The 21,302-nt window shown below is 41.4% G+C and overlaps 2 protein-coding genes across 2 annotated transcripts; one reads left to right on the forward strand and one right to left on the reverse strand.

Moving 5' to 3' along the window:
• Nucleotides 1-2,745: 2,745 nt before the first annotated feature.
• LOC148342106 (uncharacterized) lies at nt 2,746-13,965 on the reverse strand. The gene is made up of 2 exons (XM_088288061.1): nt 13,924-13,965; nt 2,746-4,181 (listed from the first exon to the last, which is right to left on the reverse strand). The coding sequence occupies exons 1-2, from the start codon at nt 13,963-13,965 to the stop codon at nt 3,051-3,053; spliced, it is 1,173 nt and encodes a 390-aa protein (XP_088144187.1). The 3' UTR covers nt 2,746-3,050.
• A 1,658-nt stretch (nt 13,966-15,623) lies between these two features.
• Nucleotides 15,624-21,144, forward strand: LOC148342107 (uncharacterized). Its single transcript, XM_088288062.1, has 2 exons — nt 15,624-15,641; nt 19,934-21,144. Exons 1-2 carry the CDS (start codon nt 15,624-15,626, stop codon nt 21,134-21,136), a joined length of 1,221 nt encoding a protein of 406 aa, XP_088144188.1. The 3' UTR covers nt 21,137-21,144.
• The last annotated feature ends 158 nt before the right edge of the window (nt 21,145-21,302 follow it).

The following is a 21,302-nucleotide window of genomic DNA, read 5'->3' on the forward strand; positions in this document are numbered from 1 at the left end:
AGATGCAAACATACCAAATTTGGCACTAGAGGTGTCACATAGACACTATCGCAAAAAATACATTCCGAAAGACATAACAATTGGAGATCGGAGCACATGAACACGCATGCATACACACAGGCACGTACTTACACCTGCACATACACGTGCACATACACACGTACACATGCACATCGACAAGATTACAGAGGAATGCCAGCGAGGAGAGCGACGGAGAGACTGCCCGCCGGAGAAGGCCAGCCTTGGCGTGCCAGTCTTGGGGACAAGACGGGAATCAACTATCCAGACGATGACTAACCTGGGGAGGACCTTCCCTTGGACGTGGACCCGTGCCGTGGGAGGGAGCGAGGACAACCGATTCAATCTACATTACCGTTGACGTAAAAAACTCCTATAAAAACTGAAGCTGGGCTGAAAGATGGTGCACATTTTTCGACTGTGCTCGCCCGAGTGCAGTTTTCTCGTGAGATTAAGAAAAAGCCGCCCAGATATCTGTCTTTGTACTATTTCCTGAACTCCAGAAATGCAAGAAACTAAATATCGGAACTCTAATCAGTTGTTGAGTCTCTATTTGACCCTTTTCTTCTTGAGTACAAAAAAACGAAGACGTACTGGCGTAAGTTTGGCTTTTAAAGGTTGATTTACTAAATACTTCTCATTTCCATGGTGACCCAACTCCAACAGTAACTGTAATGATAGCAGTTATATCATTAGTCACTAGTTAGCAGTATTGCCTGACGTGTGTTTGGTTACCAGACGAACAAGTGTGTCTGCACATAGACGAGAATGCAAGTCAGTAAATAAAGATGAACAAGCTTGCAGCATCACGTTACCTGCGTGACTTCTTAAGATAGAAGACAGAACATTACATGGTACCAGGTCGCGGGTCAAGAAAAGGACTGACGCGAGATGGACTCCGTAAGGCCACCAGAAGCGCTGAAAATGACGGGAAATGTGGACGTGAGTTGGCGGGCTTTCAAGCAACAATTCCTGCTCTACCTTGCCGCCGCGGGAGTCGGAAACAGAGTGGACGAAAGAAAAATAGCCCTTTTGCGAACCAATGCTGGAGACGTGGCCATCGAGGTATTCAATGAACCCGAAGATAAAGACAAGTTTGAAAAGGTCCTGTGGATTTAATTGCAGATACACTTGCAAGGACATTTTCAAGTCGGACCTTTCAAGAGAAGCTATATCGTCCAACACTCACTCAGTGGTGCGTAAGTGTGTTTCTGGATATTATTTGTCCAGCCGTGGTGTCATAAATGATGGTATTTTGATGGGGATTCATTCAAGCAGAACAAAGTAGGACTTCACTGAAGGCACAGGTGTGAAATGCACTGAAGTAACTTAAAAAGTAAAAGTAAAAAAAATTATGATTGTTTAAGAATTTGCAAGAAAGAACTCAATCTGATCGAAATGTTGTGCTTTGACAAATGTTGATAAATAATGATATTTTCCAGGAGGTATTTATTTCTTTGTTGTTTATTCATTCAATTCTATACTTATTTCAATATTTGAGTATTATTTTTCTTTCAATATGTCGTATATTTTGTCTTTGAAGTGTGGGTCCTTGCTGCCTTCCGGAGAGGCAGCCGAGCAAGGCTGGATTGGTGATGGAAAAGAACTGGTTCGAAAAAGATTTTATTCTCGTCACATGCTGATATCAAAAGAAGTCTCCCCAAAAACGTGCGAGCCCCCTCTCAGACATTCCCTTCTTATAGGGAATGCCCAAATTGGACATGAATATCTCATTTTCCCTTGTTGCATATGCATTCCCATCCCGCTAGTCTTCGGGATTTCCCTCCAAAAGTCCCCCAGAGGGAGAGCAGATGCGTCTCCCCGTTGATACGACCAGTCTACGAGTGACCAACTTAAATTACTCTCATACCCTGGAAGGTCACTGACCTGGCGAGAGAATTAAAATTTATTTCAATGTATATTTAAGCTTGCTTATATAATACTACAATATTTATTCAATTATTTTTATGTGAAATTATATCAATATTAATTTAAACCTTTTTTTTTCACTCTTGAATATTTCTGAACAAATTTGTTCATTTGAATATGTATGCAATTTAAATTATTCCATCTATCCAGCCATTTTCTGCCGCTCATCCGGGGTCGGGTAATTGAATTTATTTAATATAATTCAATATTTATTTCAAGATTAGGACTCTTCTCAATGAGTTTAATATTTATAAAATGTTTCTATATTTCTTATTAATTGAATTAAGTCTGTATGTGGTTTCCAATTTTAATATTTCCCTATATCAATATATAAATAATCCAATGTATAAAAAATATAATATCGCATGAAAAAAAATATCTGGTATATTTGACAAAATTATTTCCAAAGTGAGATTCTGCTTAGCAACAAACCCCAAACACTTGATAGAGCTCAACCTAGAAAGTGTTTTTTGCAAGTCAGAAATTTATTCAGAAAGCGAAATATTAAATGTATGTGAGGGGATATTTGAAGAGTTTGAGTTTTGTTCAATGGACCATACATATACGAGCCAGCCAAACACAGCGAGAAAACCAGCGCTGACTCCAGTCGCCATCAAGTTGCCAACTCCTGACATTCCAAAACCTTTGAGAGAAACTGAGACTATTTGCGTTTCTCTTTCTTGTTCTATTTATAGTTCAACTTCTACATCTGTTTATCACCTTTTCACGCAGTGTAATGAAGGCCAGTTGAGCAAGTGGAACAAGTCATTTTATTGATGATTGTGGAAGGCACCGATTTCATAAGCACAGTTTCTTCTCACACCTTTTCCATTAGGTACGATTAAAAAGACAACTGAAAAGCATAACGTTAACAAATGTTATTCCAGGCAAAGGCAATTAATTTTATTTACATGTTTGATGTAAACACCAAAACAAATCATCATCACTCAGACACATTGGTTCTTCTGGCACTGATCACATTGGCTAAATGTCAATAAAAGAGCTTTGCAAAATTCTTTTTTTCATATTTTATTCAAAATCAAAATTTACATCTTACCACTAAGAGTCAGTTCCTTCAGTTTTTTTTGTCTTTTATTTAAGTTTCAAGGATCGCAGCAATTGTCGCCAGCACAATCGTGTCTCTCAGCTCCCTGTTTCGTGGCAAATTTTTTAGAACAAACGCTGCAACTGAATGGCTTGTCTCCATTGTGTGTTCTTGTGTGGCTTCGTAAACTTGACCTCACAGAAAAGCCTTTGCCACAAACTGAGCAGGAAAAAGGGTTTTCTCCAGTGTGTGTTGTTGTGTGGATTGTTAAATGAGAATTTTGGGAGAAACTCTTGCCACAAACTGAGCAAGAAAAAGGTTGTTCTCCAGTGTGTGTTCTTGTGTGACAAGTTAAATTTGACTTTACAGAGAAGAGTCTTCCACAAACTGAGCAGGAAAAAGGTTTTTCTCCACTGTGCGTTCTTGTGTGGATTGTTAAACTTGAATTTTGAGAGAAGCTTTTACCACAAACTGAGCAAGTAAAAGGTTTTTCTCCAGTGTGTAATCGTATATGTGTTTTTAAATTTGTCTTAAAAGAAAAGCTTTTGCCACAAACTGAACAAGAAAAAGGGTTTTCTCCAGTGTGTGTTCTTGTGTGACAAGTTAAATTTGACTTTTCAGAGAAGCGTCTACCACAAACTGAGCAGGAAAAAGGTTTTTCTCCACTGTGCGTTCTTGTGTGGATTGTTAAACTTGAATTTTGAGAGAAGCTTTTACCACAAACTGAGCAAGTAAAAGGTTTTTCTCCAGTGTGTGTTCTTGCGTGTTCTGTTAAATTTGCCTTTTGAGAGAAGCATTTTCCACAAACTGAGCAAGAAAAAGGGTTTTCTCTACTATGTATTCTTGTGTGACTTGTTAAATTTGACTTAAAAGAGAAGCTTTTGCCACAAACTGAGCAAGAAAAAGGTTTTTCTCCACTGTGCGTTCTTGTGTGTATTGTTAAATAAAACTTTCGAGAGAAGCTTTTGCCACAAACTGAGCAAGAAAAAGGTTTTTCTCCACTGTGCGTTCTTGTGTGCCTTACTAAATAAGACTTTCGAGAGAAGCTTTTGCCACAAACTGAGCAGGAAAAAGGTTTTTCACCACTGTGTGTTTTTCTGTGCCCTTTTAAAGACAGCTTTGAAGTGAACGAGTCGGTGTGACATGCCCTTTCACCTTTGGCTTGCCCATCATCATCATCATCATTAGTCTCATCATCGTCATGAGCGTCTTATAATGTCTCCTCATTATGTGCTTGTGATGGCCCCCAGTGGTCTTCATCACCTTCTGTTATCACATGATGACTTGAGCTGCTGCTTGGAGGCTCCGCCCCTCTGTTGTCCTCACTCTCATCCTTGTTTTCATCTTCAGTCTTTATAGGGAGAACATTCACTGGTGACTTGTTGATCTCCTCCTCCTCCTCCTCCTCCTTTTTGATGTGAGTCAAGTCTGGCTCCTCTTTCACAGAACGGAGATCGTTTTCACTGACGTCTGTAGGACACAGAAAGACAAATTTGGTTTGGTCAAGTCAAACCTCAGGCGGTGACTTTCTCTTATTTTCTACCGTGCTATCTTGACTTGTGCCTGCCGCATATGCAGCAATGCGTGCAACCCCAACTTGGACTGGACCATGGGGGCATTTCACAAAATTACGTCCTCCGACGTAAACCTCCCTTTAGCAGCACAACAGTGATAAACGAGCATTTAAAAAGGAAGCACGTTGCGGCTGATGCCCGATTTCATTCCTGACATAGTCACAGACGTTTCTGGAATATGTATTCAAATTCAACTAAGATACACGATAATATTTTTTTAGAGTTCACTGAATTATTTTCGAACTGCAATGATGCTTAACAGCCATAGGGTGTCAGTAATGAGTAACAAAGTAACACAAGACCTCCCACTGATACATCATCATTGTCATTTGGATAAATTACCAGGAACTATGAGTTGTGGGGGAGATCCAAACCACCTGGGCCACAGGAATTTTATTACCAGGAACTAATTGTTCCTGTACTTGTAGGTAGAAAAGGGGGTTGTGACGTTCTTCCTTTTTAAGCCCATAGTAAGACAAAGATGCAGATGGATTCCTTGCAGCATGCGCTTGTTCACTGATGAGATCCGTGCAACCCTGGATGGATGCATTAAATGTATTTTAAATATTTGGATGAGGTGAAACTATGCACACGTGCACAAAACAGTGCAGGGCCACCCGAGGTTCTTTGACTCTCACCCGACCAAGACAGTACAAAGTTAATAAATAAATAAGACCAATACGTACTTGTTTTTTTTTTAAAACTTAATATTTTGTGTTTTATTCACTAAAATTGATCAACCGCCATTGATGTTTTCGCCGCAGTGTGCACATTGTTTAGAGTCAGGCAGAATTCTTTCCGTAAGGAATTGCTTGAGCAAGATATAAAAACCAGAAAATGTAAAATGTTAAATAATCAGTTCAAATTTGATACTTGGAAAAACATGGAGTTCACCCCCCACTAATGGTTTTTCTTTGGCATTTATTTCCTGCACTGATTTCATTTGGCATCAACAAATGTTCAGCAGACCTGCAAGTAAAAGGCAATATTTAAAAATAAAACGGCAATAACCTTGAACGCATTTCCCCAAACAACTTAATGTTGTGATGCATATTCCGAACGATAGAAAGTCGTTCTTTACAAAGCAAATAAGAGTAAGACGTGTACAAACCTGCTTTGTGTAGCACAACAGGAGGCTGCTTGTTAACTTCGCCCAGAAGTTGAAGATGTTGCTCGTTCTCTTCTTTTATTCCACAAAGTTCCTCTTCGTACTTGGGTGTCGTTCTTGCACACATTTTCAAAAGATAATTCCAAAAAATCCACACTTGATCTCTGCTTGGCGATGAGTCATGTGCCTCTTTTCGTTAGCGGCTAGCTAGCTATCAAGCTAAGCTAACTACGCCGAAAAGGATCAACGAGCGAAGATGAGGTTATCGGCACACAAAGACTTAATGAATTATGTCGTGGTACTTTAGAGTAGCACTGGACATTCTGTGAAAAATTTACAGTCAGTTCCACACTAAATCAGAAGAATTTAGCGGTGGGTGTTTTTGTTCCGTAGTGGACGGGTCGGTGGATGTGGTCGAGGTCCTTCGGAAGCTGCGCGCTTGCTTATGACGTCATGCTTTAAGCGCGTATTTTTCAAATATATTTCTTTGCCTCTGTGTTTGTTTTTACCCCTGGCTGTTCTATTTCAATATATATTTTATATAATATTTTAAATCGGTTGATAAAAAAAATAACAAAATAACTAAATTAACGCCACATTGGCGAGTCAGCTCCTACGTCACTTCCGCCGATGCCTCGAGAAGCCGCTGCTGCAACAGCAGTGGGACGTTTACGTTTCTCCTACCGAACGAAGCAACAATGCTGTGGTTCACTCGGGCTGCAAGATTGTATGAATATGATGTCTGCATATACTAGCAGTGCCTCTCAATTATTTCACGCCCGCCCCTTCCAAGAAGAAAAAGATTCGCGCCCCACCACCACCAATTTTTTTCTGTCTTTGTATATTGATGTTAGATTGTCAATAAAATATCCATAAACTAAGCTAAATTGATAAGATATATAATTTTGAGAACTATTATTGTGAGGATCTCGAAACTCGGTACTCTGTTTTGCAAATATTGATGAGATGATAAATATTTACTCATAGTTTTTTGTATAAACTTTATTGACATTTGCAAACCAAACACAGCTATTAATACGTACATAATATAGAAAAGACAAAAAGAAGAGCCAGGGGGATTGTAAACAAAAATTCTTTGTAAATAACATAAAGCAACAGCTTTAGTATGTTTACGATACGTTTTTTTAAAAAACAATTTTATGGTTACTATACGGTTTTTTTTAATGGTTACTGTAATGTTCCGTCTTCTATCTTAAGAAGTCACGCAGGTCCAGTGATGCTGCAAGCTTGTGTCTCTTTATTTATTGACTTGCATTCTCGTCTATGTGCGTACACACGAGTTCGTCTGGTGACCACACACACATCAGGCAATACTGCTAACTAGTGACTAATGATATAACGGCTATCATTACATCTCCCTTTCAAACGTTAATCAATGCCTATGCCTTTTTTTTAATAAAGCTTTTTTATTTTATAATTATTATTATAATAATTTTGTTTTGTTCGCAATTATTTTCACTTCTTTTCAATATCTACCCATTTTTTTCTGACAACAAGCAGCTCTACAACAATTTTAGCAACAATAACACAACATTAAACATTTTCAATCAGCCTGTCCGGTTGTCGTCTAACTCTTGTTGATCTTCGAAGAGGTTCAGTAATCCCAGAAGTTGCTGGTGGTTTTGGTCTGTGCTCCTTCGATGTATCCACCTGCTTTGCAGCCTCAGCCTTATCAGAAGATTTCTTACAGTTCCCGGGAACCTTCAGCAAACTCCTCCTGTTCCTCCTCACTCTTTGTCCATCCTTTGTTTCCACAATGTAAGATCTCGGTTCGGCTTCGCTGAGGACAGTCGCTTTTCTGTCCCAACAATTAGGTCCCTCAATCCTTACAGTGTCTTTCTCAGAAAGAGGTTCCAGATGTTTTGTAGCTCTGTCATATGCAATTTTCTGTTTGAGTTTGAGCATTCTCTTATTTTCAAACCAAATGTTGTTGTCATGTCCTTGTGGTATTTGTGGAAGCGTGGTGCGAAGCTTACGGCACATGAGTAGGTCAGCAGGCGAAGAAGCTCCACACTACAGAGGTGCAGCTCTGTAACTCAATAGGGCAAGGTAAGGATCAGATGCATCATCCTTGGCCTTCCTTAGCAGTCTCTTGATGATTTGCACTCCCTTCTCAGCCTGGCCATTTGCCTGTCGGTATAAAGGGCTTGAAGTGATGATGTGAGCCTCAGCCTCCTCCGCCGTAACGCAGTCCTTGATGTCACTGTTAGGGTGCGGCACTCGGGATAACGCATCAGCAAGCACAATGTATTTTTCAGGCGTGTATATTAGCTCAAAATCATAGCGCTGCAATGTCATCATCATGCGTTGAATTCTGGGCGTCATGTCATTGAGATTTTTCTTCCTAATTGAAATCAGTGGCTTATGATCAGTCTCTGCTATGAATGTGGGCAGTCCATAAACATACGTGTGAAATTTGCCAAATCCAAACACTAGACCCAGTGACTCCTTTTCGATCTGAGCAGAGCGTTTTTCAGTCTCTGACATTGACCTGGATGCATCGGCTACAGGTTGCCATGTGTCTCTCGCCTTTTGCAGCCGTACGGCACCTAGCCCATCTTTCGACGCATCCGTGGAAATTTTGGTTGGTTTTGATGGATCAAAGGAGGCAAGGACTGGCTCAGCTGTCACAGTTCTCTTTAGATCTTGCCATTCTTCGTCATGTTTTGTTGTCCACTCAAAGACTATGTTGTGATGCAGCAGCAAACTTAGGGACTTTGTTCTTGAAGAGAGGTTTGGAATGAACTTGCCCAGGAAGTTTATCATCCCCATTGCTCGCAGAAGTCACTTTTTCTCAGTTGGAAATGGCATGTCCAGTATTGCTTGCACTTTGGTTCTGCCTGGCACCACTCCATCTGCCGTGAGCTTGTCTCCCAAGAATGTCAATTCTGTAACTCCAAACAGACATTTCTCTCGTTTTAGTTTAAGTCCATTCATTTTAACTCTTTGTAGCAGTTCCTCAAGTCTTTCATTGTGTTCTTGTTCCGTGTTTCCCCAGACAACCAAATCATCAATGTACACACGGGTTCCTTCCAGACCTTCTATGATTGACTCCATAGCTCTGTGAAAGATCTCAGGCGCAGACTTTATGCCAAATGGCAGTCTCAGAAAACAGAAACGCCCAAATGGTGTGTTGAAGGTGGTGTACCTGCTGCTTTCAGTGTCCAGCTTCAGCTGCCAAAATCCATGCGATGCTTCTAATTTGCTGAAGAATTTAGCACCTGCCATGTCACTCAGGATTTCTTCACGCTTGGGAATCTGATAATGTTCTCTTTTAATGTTTTTATTCAGATCTTTGGGGTCGAGGCAAACACGTAACTCTGGGAAGTTCCTCTTTTTAACACACGTGACGGAATTTACCCAGTCGGTGGGTTCTTCCACTTTCTCTATGACTCCGATCGGTGTCATTCTGCTCAGTTCCTTTTTTAATCTCTCTTTGAGAGGGGCTGGAACTCTTCTCGGGGCATGTACTACAGGTTTAGCATCTTCCTTGAGATGTATTTTATAAGTGTAAGGTAGCGTCCCTTGTCCTTTGAAGACAGAAAAGTATTTGTTCACTATACTCTTACTACCTTCACTCTTCAACACTTTGTTGTTCTTATTGACATCCTTGCTGTTGATTTGGTAAATTCTTTTTACCAGTCCAAGCTCTTCAGACGCCTAGTCTCCAAGGATTGACTCCAGTCCACTTGGCACAATTTTGAACGTTAATTTGTGTTGTCTTCCCTTTGCTGTCACTTTTAGCCTACAACATCCCTTTGTTTTGATTGGCTGATTGTTGTAGGTTTTCAATTTCACAGCCTTGTTAGACGGTTGCGATAGCCAATCAGATCACGAGTTGGTTACAGTGAGCCTTCTCGCTGGCCTTATGCTGAGGGTGATGAACGCGTTTTGTGATTGGATACTCACTCGTGAGGGGGCAGCGCAATGCCGAATCAACACACTCGAAAGTCGTAATTGGCGGCCGTTCGAAAATCTAAAATATATTCTTGCTTTTTTTTAACCACAATGGCCGAAGGAGGGAAAAGTGTGGATTTAATTGCAGATACACTTGCAAGGACATTTTCAAGTCGGACCTTTCAAGAGAAGCTATATCGTCCAACACTCACTCAGTGGTGCGTAAGTGTGTTTCTGGATATTATTTGTCCAGCCGTGGTGTCATAAATGATGGTATTTTGATGGGGATTCATTCTAGTAGAACAAAGTAGGACTTCACTGAAGGCACCTTAAATTACTTCCATACCCTGGAAGGTCACTGACCTGGCGAGAGAATTGCCCCCACCATAAACAATGCTCAGGCCTATTTTCTCTCAGGGCAGTATCTGGTTACATCGGAACTTCAGAACCAAGACTGGTCACTTCTGTGAGCTCCAGTCCCTTCATAGTTTCATAAAGAGAGTTACTTCCCATATCTATATTAGGCCATTTAAAAAAAACATGAATTTTTTAAAAATGTATTTCAATGTATATTTAAGCTTGCTGATGTAATACTACAATATTTATTCAATTATTATAATATGCAACATTATATCAATATTAATTTAAACTTTTTCATTTCACTCTTGAATATTTCTTAACATATTTGTTCATTTGAATATGTATGCAATTTAAATTATTCCATCCATCCAGCCATTTTCTGCCGCTCATCCGGGGTCGGGTTATTGAATTAATTTAATACATAAGTATTTTTTATATTTCAATATTTATTTCAATACTGGGACTCTTCTCAATGAGTTCAATATTTATAAAATGTTTCGATATTTCTTCTTAATTGAATTAAGTCTGTATGTGGTTTCCAATTTTAATATTTCCCTATTTAATTATATAACTAATCCAAAGTATAAAAAATATAATATAGCATGAAAAAAGTATTTAGTATATTTGACAAAATTATAGTTTTTCCGAAGTGAGATTCTGTTTAGCAACAAACCCCACACACTTAATAGAGCTCAACCTAGAAAGTGATTTTAGCTCGTCAGAAATTTATTCAGAAAGCGAAATATTAAATATATCTGAGGGGATATTTGAAGAGTTTGAATTTTGTTCAATGGACCATACATATACGAACCAGCCAAACACAGTGAGAAAACCAGCGCTGACTCCAGTCGCCATCAAGTTGCCAACTCCTGACATACCAAAACCTTTGAGAGAAACTGAGACTATTCGCGTTTCTCCTTCTGGCTCTTTTTATCGTTCAACTTCTAGATCAGTTTTTCACCTTTTCACACAGCGTAATGAAGGCCAGTTGAGCAAGTGGAACAAGTGATTTTATTGATGATTGTGGAAGGCACCGATTTCATAAGCACCGTTTCTTCTCACACCTTTCCCATTAAGTACGTTTAAAAAGAAAACTGAAAAGCATAATGTTCACAAATGTTGTTCCATGCAAAGGCAATTAATTTTATTTACATGTTTGATGTAAACACACAAAAAAATCATCACACAAACACATTGATAATTCTGGCTCTGACCCCATTGGCTTAGTGCCAATAAAAGAGCTTTGCAAAATAAAATTTTTCAGATTTTATTCAAAATCTAAATTTACATCTTACCACAAAGAGTCAGTTCCTTCATTTTTTTGTTGTCTTTTTTTAAGCTTCAAGGATCGCTGCTTTTGTCACCAGCACAATTGTGTCTCGCAGCACCCTTTTTAGAAAAGAATTTTTTTGCACAAACGCTGCAACTGAATGGCTTGTCTCCACTGTGTGCTCTTGTGTGGCGTCGTAAATGCGACTTTTGAGAGAAACTCTTGCCACAAATTGAGCAGAAAAAAGGTTTTTCACCAGTGTGTGTTCTTGTGTGTTTTGTGAAACTTGCCTTATGAGAGAAGCTTTTGCCACATACTGAGCAAGAAAAAGGGTTTTCTCCAGTGTGTGTTCTTGTGTGACAAGTTAAATTTGACTTTACAGAGAAGCGTCTACCACAAACTGAGCAGGGAAAAGGGTTTTCTCCAGTGTGCTTTCTTGTGTGGCTTGTTAAACTTGACTTTTGTGAGAAGCATTTTCCACAAACTGAGCAAGAAAAAGGTTTTTCTCCACTGTGTGTTCTTGTGTGTTCTGTTAAACTTGACTTTTGAGAGAAGCATTTTCCACAAACTGAGCAAGAAAAAGGTTTTTCTCCACTGTGCGTTCTTGTGTGCCTTACTAAATGAGACTTCCGAGAGAAGCTTTTGCCACAAACTGAGCAAGAAAAAGGTTTTTCTCCACTGTGCGTTCCTGTGTGCCTTACTAAATGAGACTTCCGAGAGAAGCTTTTGCCGCAAACTGAGCAAGAAAAAGGTTTTTCTCCACTGTGCATTCTTGTGTGGATTGTTAAATCAAACTTTTGATAGAAGCTTTTGCCACATACTGAGCAGGTAAAAGATGTTTCTCCACTGTGTGTTCTTGTGTGGATTGTTAAATGAAACTTTCGAGAGAAGCTTTTGCCACAAACCGAGCAAGAAAAAGGTTTTTCACCACTGTGAGTTTTTCCGTGCCCTTTTAAAGACAGCTTTGAAGTGAATGAGTCAGTGTGACATGCCCTTTCACCTTTGGCTTGCCCATCATCATCATCATCATCATCGTCATGAGCGTCTGATAATGTGTCCTTATTATGTACTTGTGATGGCCCCCAGTGGTCTTCATCACCTTCTGTTATCACGTGATGACTTGAGCTGCTGCTTGTAGGCTCCGCCCCTTTGTTGTCGTCACTCTCATCCTTGTTTTCATCTTCAGTCTTGATAGGGAGAACGTTCACTGGTGACTTGTTGATCTCCTCCTCCTCCTTCTTTTTGATGTGAGTCAAGTCTGGCTCCTCTTTCACAGAAAGGAAATCGTTTTCACTGACGTCTGCAGGACACAATAAGACAAATTTGGTTTGGTCAAGTCAAAGCTCAGGCAACAACTTTGTCTTATTTTCTACCGTGCTACCTTGACTTGTGCCTGCCGCATACGGAGCAATGCGTGGTCCCCAACTTGGACCGGACCATGGGGGCATTTCACAAAATTACGTCCTACGATGTAAACCTCCCTTTCGCAGCACAACTGTGCTCAACGAGCATTTAAAAAGGAAGCACGTTGCAGCTGATGCCCGATTTCATTCCTGACATAGTCACAGACGTTTCTGGAATATGTATTATAATTCAACTAAGATACACCATAATATTTTAAGAGTTCACTGAATTATTTTGGAACTGCAATGATGCTTAACAGCCATAGGGTGTCAGTAATGAGTAATAAAGGAACACAAGACCTCCCACTGATACATCATCATTGACATTTGCATAAATTATCAAGAACTTTGACTTGTGGGGGAGATGCAAACCACCTGGGCCACAGGAACTTTATTACCAGGAAATAAATGTTCCTGGCCTTGTTGGTAGAAAAGGGGGTTGTGGCATACTCCCTTTTTAAGCCCATAGTAAGACAAAGATGCAGATGGATTCCTTGCAGCATGCGCTTGTTCACTGATAAGATCCGTGCAACCTTGGGTGGATGCATTCAATGTATTTTAATTGTTTGGATGAGGTGAAACTATGCACACGTGCACAGAACAGTGCAGGGCCACCCGAGGTTCATTGACCGAGCCAGTAAAAAGTTAATAAATAAATAATACCAATACGTACTTGATTTTTTTAAAAAAAACTTAATATTTTGTGTTTTATTCACTAAAATTGATCAACCGCCATTTACCTTTTCGCGGCAGTGTGCACATTTTTAGTAAGAAATTGCTTGAACAAAATATAAAAACCATAAAATGTAAAATGTTAAATAATCAGTTCAAATTTTATACTGGGAAAAACATGGAGTTCACCCCCCACTATTGGTTATTCTTTGGCAAACGTTTTCCGCACTGATTTCATTTGGCATCAACAAATGTTCAGCAACCCGGCAAGTAAAAGGCAATATTTAAAAAAAAAAACGGCAATAACCTTGAACGATTTCCCCAAACAACTTAATGTTGTGATGCATATTTTTAAAGATAGAAAGTCGTTCTTTACAAAGCAAATGAGAGTAAAACGTGTACAAACCTGCTTCGTTTTCTTCTTTTATTCCACAAAGTTCCTCTTTGTCCTTGGGTGTCGTTCTTTCGCACATTTTCAAATAATAATTCCAAAAAATCCGCACTTGATCTCTGCTTGGCGATGAGTCATGTGCCTCATTTCGTTAGCGGCTAGCTAGCTAACAAGATAAGCTAACTACGCCGAAAAGCATCAACGCGCGAAGATGAGGTTATCGGGACACAAAGACTTGATGAATTATATCGTAGTCCTTTAGAGTAGCACTGGACATTCTGTGATAAATTTACATTCAGTTATACACTAAATCAGAAGAGTTTAGCGGTGGGTGTTTTTGTTCCGGTGTGGACGGGTCGGTGGATGTGGTCGAGGCCCTTTTTTTTTTTTTGAACAAACTTTATTGAACATTTTGAATAGACAGTACAACAGTATCACAAGTTCACTTCAGGTATTAAACTAACATATACATTTCCTACGTATCACCTTTCCCTTTTTGGGGAGACTTCTTTTGACATCAGCATGTGACAAAAATAACCAAAATGGCTGTGTCAGAGAATTTTTTTCCATCACCAATTCTGCCATGCTCAGCGACCTGTCCGGAGGGAAGCTGAGCCAGACCCACACATCAACAACAAAATATACCAAATTTTTGGCGTCACAAACAGGATTCTTGCTCCATTGATGGTCTCAAGGGTGCTGGGGCGCAGGCGTTCAACAGCCGGCCGGCTGAACTTTAGGTGAGATGCTTTTACTCACAATGGGTGTTGTGCGCCTGTGTCCAAGCGGTCGGGGCTTTTGGGGTCGTTAAAGAGAGCTTGTGCGTGTGGGTCTGCTGGCTGATTGGTCATGGAAAATGTCCCTGTGTTAGTTTCAATTATTGTTTAAACAAGAGGCCTCTATAATGATTAAGACATTAAAAGATGTCAAAGTAACCGCACTGTGAAAGAACATACGAAAATTTATTAAAAAATAAATAAATAAATGAAAAAAAATAATGATAGGAACTATGTAAATGGGGACTAGCGCGGGAGAAATGTGCAGAGGATAAAGAAAAGAAAGGTCTAGTGGTTAAAGAGATGAGAAATAAGAAGTGTAAAACTATAGCTATAGACAACATAGTCGTGAATAAGCTCAGTTTGAGCACAGACCCTGGCCATGGTGTAAATTTTAGCAGGAAAATTATGAGCTGATAACAGAAATAATGAAGAGAAGCACACTTCCACGTATCGTATTGGGCACTTTGTGGCATGGAACACAGTAAGGATCGAGGCGTACCGTTGTGTGGAGGGCCTGGGGCTGAGCCGACAGTTTCGCTGGTACGTAGCAAGAGATACGCTGTTCAGATACGTACCCTATGATTACTCGTGTTCTGGTCGGATAATTCTGTCAGGGTCTTGCCAGCGAAACGCTGGGAAGAAGGTGGCAGGACTCTCCAAACGCGGACACAGGAAAATCAGTTTAACAAAGAGTGTTTATTGATTCACAATAGTGGAAGTCCAATCATCAATTAAGGCAAATATATCTATCTTAGCATTACATCCGTCGATAAATCAGGAGAAAACACAAAGCGCTGGCGGAGAAAAGCTAACACCAGGAAGGAGATAAACGACGGAACGAAAAGCGCTTGCACCGGCAAGGAAAAGGAAAAACGATCAACATAAATAGCTTGCCAAAAGGGCAAGAGGGAAAACCAATTGGAGAAAACGAGGAACAAAAAGAGACCGAGCAATAGCTGGCAAAACGTGGAACACAGAGATCGCAAGAGCAAAAATGCATGAACATGAGAACAATCGATACCAGGGTCATGAACGTGAGCAGTGCAGGAAAATTATCCGACGCCGGGCAGTCAGTGTAGGTGGCTTAAATAGTGTGTGTAATTAGTCAGTGGATGGATGTCAGGTGCGGCGCCGGTGGGCTGGTCTCCCACTCGTGATGACGCGGGCGGAGTCGGTTGTCGGAGGAGATGCCTCTGCTCAGCTGAGAAACATAAACAAAAGTGCACATGGCAGGGAGGTGACGAAAACAACAACAAAACAGGCGTGACCGGCACGGGTCACGACAACTGGGGGAAGCAGTTAATCCAGCAGCCGACGCATGCAGCTCCCATTGCGTCTGCTCTTTCCATTTCCGCTGCTCCTAGGCCAGGTTCTGGTGACGCAGTGCCCACAGCAGGCTTGTTGTCCGCACATGCCGGTCAACAAGGTCACGTAACAGAAGTAGGGGTGGTTATAGACATGGGTTGTGAGTGGGACGTGCTCTTGCTGTGGGGTCACTGGGTGATGAGCGGTCCAAACCGAGCCACTTCCTGAAATGTGCCATTCTGTGGTCCAGCGCCATGCCTGTCACAAAGAGCTCCTCTAGCACGGGGCGCCATCGCTACCCCCTCCTCCGACAACGCTTCTATGGCTTCCAAATGCACACTTGACGCCTCAACCCGATTGGGAACCCATTCCACGATAGGGGTGCCCGCGGAGCCTCCGCATTCAAGGACTCGCAGGTCTTGGCATTCCGTTGACGACTGATGGACAACAGTTTTTGATGGTGGAACAAGATATTCCACACTTTGCAAGCTTCTTCTGCATATCCCAGTGAGCAACAACACTGTCACGCTTGTGGGACTCTTGAGATTGGCTGAGTCACTGCCATGGACCGAACCCGCACCTGTGAAACAAACACTGGAATTCGAGTGGGACTGAATTTCCAGTTGGACTGAATTTGACTGTGCACATCCGCCGGGGGAAGCATATGTTGTCCTCCGTTCCAGTCGACTGGGCAGCTCTGAGACCAGGGTGGTGCTTCAGCACCCATTACGAATTCCTCTGTTATGGAACATTTTCAGAATTTCTCGGCACTGTGGTAGACAATGAATGGGCCACTCTGAAGCGAAAGCTCTGTTTCCGTCTCTGCCAGAGGGGTCGTGGACCCGGGGTCTCACTGACGTTGTGCTCTGCTCCACCGCGTCTCCAATTTGTTTTTGCTATATCTGCGCCTTCCCCATTTGACAGAGTTAATGCCGGCACAGCTTGGGGGCGAAGGAGGGCATTCTGGCGATGATGGCTGGGATGAGGACTGCACCAGTCTTGGTGCCCTCCACATCCTGGAATGGACTCTTTCCTGTGGAAAATGGATTTCATTGGCCTCTCTGGTGCTCAATATTTGTGTGGAGTGTGTCTGCTTGTTGTATTTCAGGTGAAGTGTAGATGGAGTTGGATGCAGACTGGAATCTCACTTGGAGCAAGCGACGAGGAGGACTCCTATGAGGGTCATAAGATGTGGACGTGATCATCTGAAACAATACTGTTAGCAAGAGCTCGTCGGTGACGAGGGCTTGGCAGCTCTCGAGTGACACGATGTCATCGGATTCTCTTGCTGGAGCGTGGCCTCAACTATGTTTTTGCATATCATTTGACTCGTATTTGTATTTTGTGTGTTTGTTTCTTGTCCTATCATGCCTTTATCACGCTGTGGATTTATTCTGTTCTGTAACGGTGTTCCATCATCCTACTTGCCTTGTGGAAGCAGGTTCACGAGAAAAGTTCAGCGAAGCTTTGATTCCTCCATATGGACTAAACTGGAAAGTGTTACTGCCGGTTTGCTTAAAGATCTAACATTGCGGGGGGAACTCCTTCGTGACCGAGGTGGTTGATTTGGGATTTTTTGGAATTATTGCTGGATTTATGTGTGGTCCTGCAGGAGGTGTGAGTGACACCAGGGAGCAATTTGGCCATACACTTAGTTTTCCTAGTTAAACTACCCTTATGTAGCATGCCTTGAACATGATTTAGGTTTTAGTCAATTAGGTTTCCCAAATTTTAGGCAATGGATTCATATAAAAGGTTGGAATGGGATTTTTGGTGACATGCTGGTGTCGTTTTTGCTTTATCAGGACAAGATTGCCTCGAGGGGGGGGAAATATGTAGTGTATTTTTTTATTCACTCTTATGAACATTTTAGTAATTCTCTTTAACTATGAGGGGATTGGAGACTAAAGAAGTGACCAGTTTTGGTTTTGAAATTCCAATGTGAATGAGATAGTGTCCAGGAGGACAAAAGGCTTGACCAGCTCTAGGTGTGGAGCACTCGAGGTGATAGAAGCAGTCAAGATGGCACCGGAAGGCCACTTCAAAGAGCAACCACATCTGCTCTCGCCGTAGGGAGCTTTGGGGGAAAAATCAAAGACTAGTACAATGAGAATGCATATGCAACAAGGTAAAGTTAGACATTCATGTCCAGTTTGGCCATTCCCGATAAGAAGGAAAGTGAGGGGACACCCTTTCCCTTTTCTCTTTTTTGGGGAGACTTCTTTTGACATCAGCATGTGACGAGAATAAAATCTCTTTCGAACCAAAATGGCTGTGTCAGAGAGGTTCTTACCATCACCAATTCTGTCATGCCCAGCGACCTGTGCGGAGGGAAGCTGAGCCAGACCCACACATCAACCACACAGGTTAATAGAAGGTCACAAAAACATGGACTTCTTAAACAGGAAAACGTGAGTTCAGTGGTAACAGGGTTGTGTCTATGCTGGCAGTTTAGCAGGAAGTCACGAAAACAGATGCACGTCTTGAACCGTGTTTGACAGGAAACCGTTTAGCTCGCATTTAACAGAAGTGTGACCCAAACATTGTGTTGTAAGCTGAAACCGTTCGAACAACAGGAAGCGTGTGGACGGGTGTGATAAAGTCAGTGTTCATGTTTTTCCATTCTTTATGGGTTGTCATATACAAATTTGCTTTGCTGTGCTTCAATAAAACGCCGCACAGGAGCGGGAAAGCTTTTCTCTTTGCCGGACTGCTCCTCGCAAGTGACAAAGACAATCTTGGTTGGGTGATTTATTTGTGCAGGCGTGTCTCGTTTTTGAAAACTTCTTTGACAAATCTTGTTCCTTCTGGAATGATTCAATCTGACTCTAAAAACTGTACACACTGGGGCAAAATGATCAATGGCGGTTGATGAATTTTCGTGGATATAACACAAAGGATTACGTTTTTTAAAAAATCAAGTACGTGTTGGTCTTATTTATGAAAATTTTACTGGCTCGGTCAATGAACCTCGGGTGGCCCTGCACAGTTTTGTGCACATGTGCATAGTTTCACCTCATCCAAACATTTAAAATACATTGAATGCATCCATCCAGGGTTGCACGGATCTCATCAGTGAACAAGCGCATGCTGCAAGGAATGCATCTGCATCTTTGGCTTACTATGGGTTTAAAAAGGGAGAATGTCACAACCCCCTGTTCTACCAGGGCCCCTTTAATTCTTTCAGGTATCCAAATTATAATGGAACCAAAAAGTACCCACGATGAAACTACAGTGGAACCTCGGTTCTCGACCATAATCCGTTCCAGAACCCTGTTCGAAAAGCGAATTGTTCGAACACCGAAACCATTCCTTTGCTGCTTGCACTGACTTTCTTTGGAGGCATGATTAGGGGCTAAAACACTTCGTACACCTATATAAAACGCGAGAGCAAAACGCAGCACGTCCGCACGCGACAACAGTTGGTCACGAAGAGAGAGAGAGAGCGATCTACACCCGTACGCCGTTCAGCATCCCACCCTCGCGTGCGCACTCACGCGTCGTACCGGCGTTCGAACTCCGAGGTTTGTTCGAACTGCGAAGCAAGAATTTCTCTTTTTTTTGTTGGACCTCAGAGTCGTTCGAGAACCGAGGTTCCACTGTATCTCTGAATGCAAAATGAAAAACTTGAAGGATTCCTATTCTATCAATGACATTATGTTGCGATGGCCCCCAGTGGCCCCCATCAATAAGTTAGGGTCCCACAACAGGTGTTCCATCAGACGCACACAATAGCCTGTGTGTGCTAACTTCAGCTCGCTTCCAGAAACGTCTGTGACGATGTCCGGAATGAAATTGGGCATCAGCCGCAACGTGCTTCCTTTTTAAATGCGCGTTTATCACCGTTGTGCTGCGAAAGGGAGGTTTACATCGTAGGACGGAATTTTGTGAAGTGTCCCCATGGTCTGGTCCAAGTTGGGGTCGCATGCATTGCTCCGTGTGCGGCAGGCACAAGGCAAGGTAGTACGGTAGAAACAATATTAGACAAAGTCACCGCTTGAGGTTTGACTTGACCAAACCAAATTTGTCTATTTGTGTCCTACAGACGTCAGTGAAAACGATCTCCGTTCTGTGAAAGAGGAGCCAGACTTGACTCACATCAAAAAGGAGGAGGAGGAGGAGGAGATCAACAAGTCACCAGTGAACGTTCTCCCTATAAAGGCTGAAGATGAAAACAAGGATGTGAGTGAGGACAACAGAGGGGCGGAGCCTACAAGCAGCAGCTCAAGTCATCACGTGACAACAGAAGGTGATGAAGACCACTGGGGGCCATCACAAGCCCATAATGAGGACACATTATCAGACGCTCATGACGATGATGATGATGATGACGATGATGGGCAAGCCATAGGTGAAAGGGCACGTCACACTGACTCATTAACTTCAAAGTTGTCTTTAAAACCGCACACAAGAACACACAGTGGAGAAAAAACATTTTCATGCTCATTTTGTCGCAAAAGCTTCTCACAAAAGGCACAATTTATAAGGCACACAAGAACACACAGTGGAGAGAAGCCTTTTTCATGCTCGGTTTGTGGCAAAAGCTTTTCTTTAAAGTCATATTTAATAAAACACACAACAATACACAGTGGAGAAAAACATTTTTCCTGCTCAGTTTGCGGAAAAAGTTTCTCTCAAAAGTCACATTTAACAGAACACACAAGAACACACAGTGGAGAGAAGCCTTTTTCCTGCTCAGTTTGTGGCAAAAGCTTTTCTTTTAAGTCATATTTAAGAAAACACACAACAATACACAGTGGAGAAAACCCTTTTTCCTGCTCAGTTTGTGGAAAACACTTCTCCATAAACTCAAGTTTAACAGAACACTCAAGAACACACAGTGGAGAAAAACCTTTTTTCTGCTCAATTTGTAGGAAAAGTTTCTCTCAAAAGTCACGATTAACAGAACATACAAGAACACACAGTGGTGAAAAACCTTTTTCCTGCTCAATTTGTGGAAAGAATTTCTATCGTAAGTCGCATTTAATAAAACACACAACCATCCATAGTGGAGAAAAACCTTTTTCTTGCTCAGTTTGTGGCAAAATCTTCTCTCAAAAGTCTAATTTAACAATCCACACAAGAAAACACAGTGGAGAAAAACCTTTTTCTTGCTCAGTTTGTGGCAAAAGCTTCTCTCAAAAGTCTAATTTAACAATCCACTTAAGAACACACAGTGGAGAAAAGCCTTTTTCCTGCTCAGTTTGTGGAAAGAGTTTCTATCGTAAGTCGCTTTTAACGAACCACACAAGAACACACAGTGGAGAAAAGCCATTCAGTTGCAGCGTTTGTGCTAAAAAATTCTTCACTAAACAGGGTGCTGAGAGTCACAATTGTGCTGGTGAGAATTGCAGCAATCCTTGAAGCTTAAAAAAAAAAAAAAAAAAAAAAACGGAAGGAATTGACTCTTTGTGGTAAGATGTAAATGTGATTTTGAATAAAATATGATAAATTTAATTTTGAAAAGCTTTTTTTATTGACATTAAGCCAATGTGATCAGTGCCAGAATAACCATTGTCTCTGAGTGATG

Source organism: Idiotropiscis lumnitzeri, chromosome 2 (genome assembly GCF_059441095.1).
Source record: "Idiotropiscis lumnitzeri isolate Australia: NSW breed Sydney's pygmy pipehorse chromosome 2, RoL_Ilum_1.0, whole genome shotgun sequence".
NCBI classification, from domain to species: domain Eukaryota; kingdom Metazoa; phylum Chordata; class Actinopteri; order Syngnathiformes; family Syngnathidae; genus Idiotropiscis; species Idiotropiscis lumnitzeri.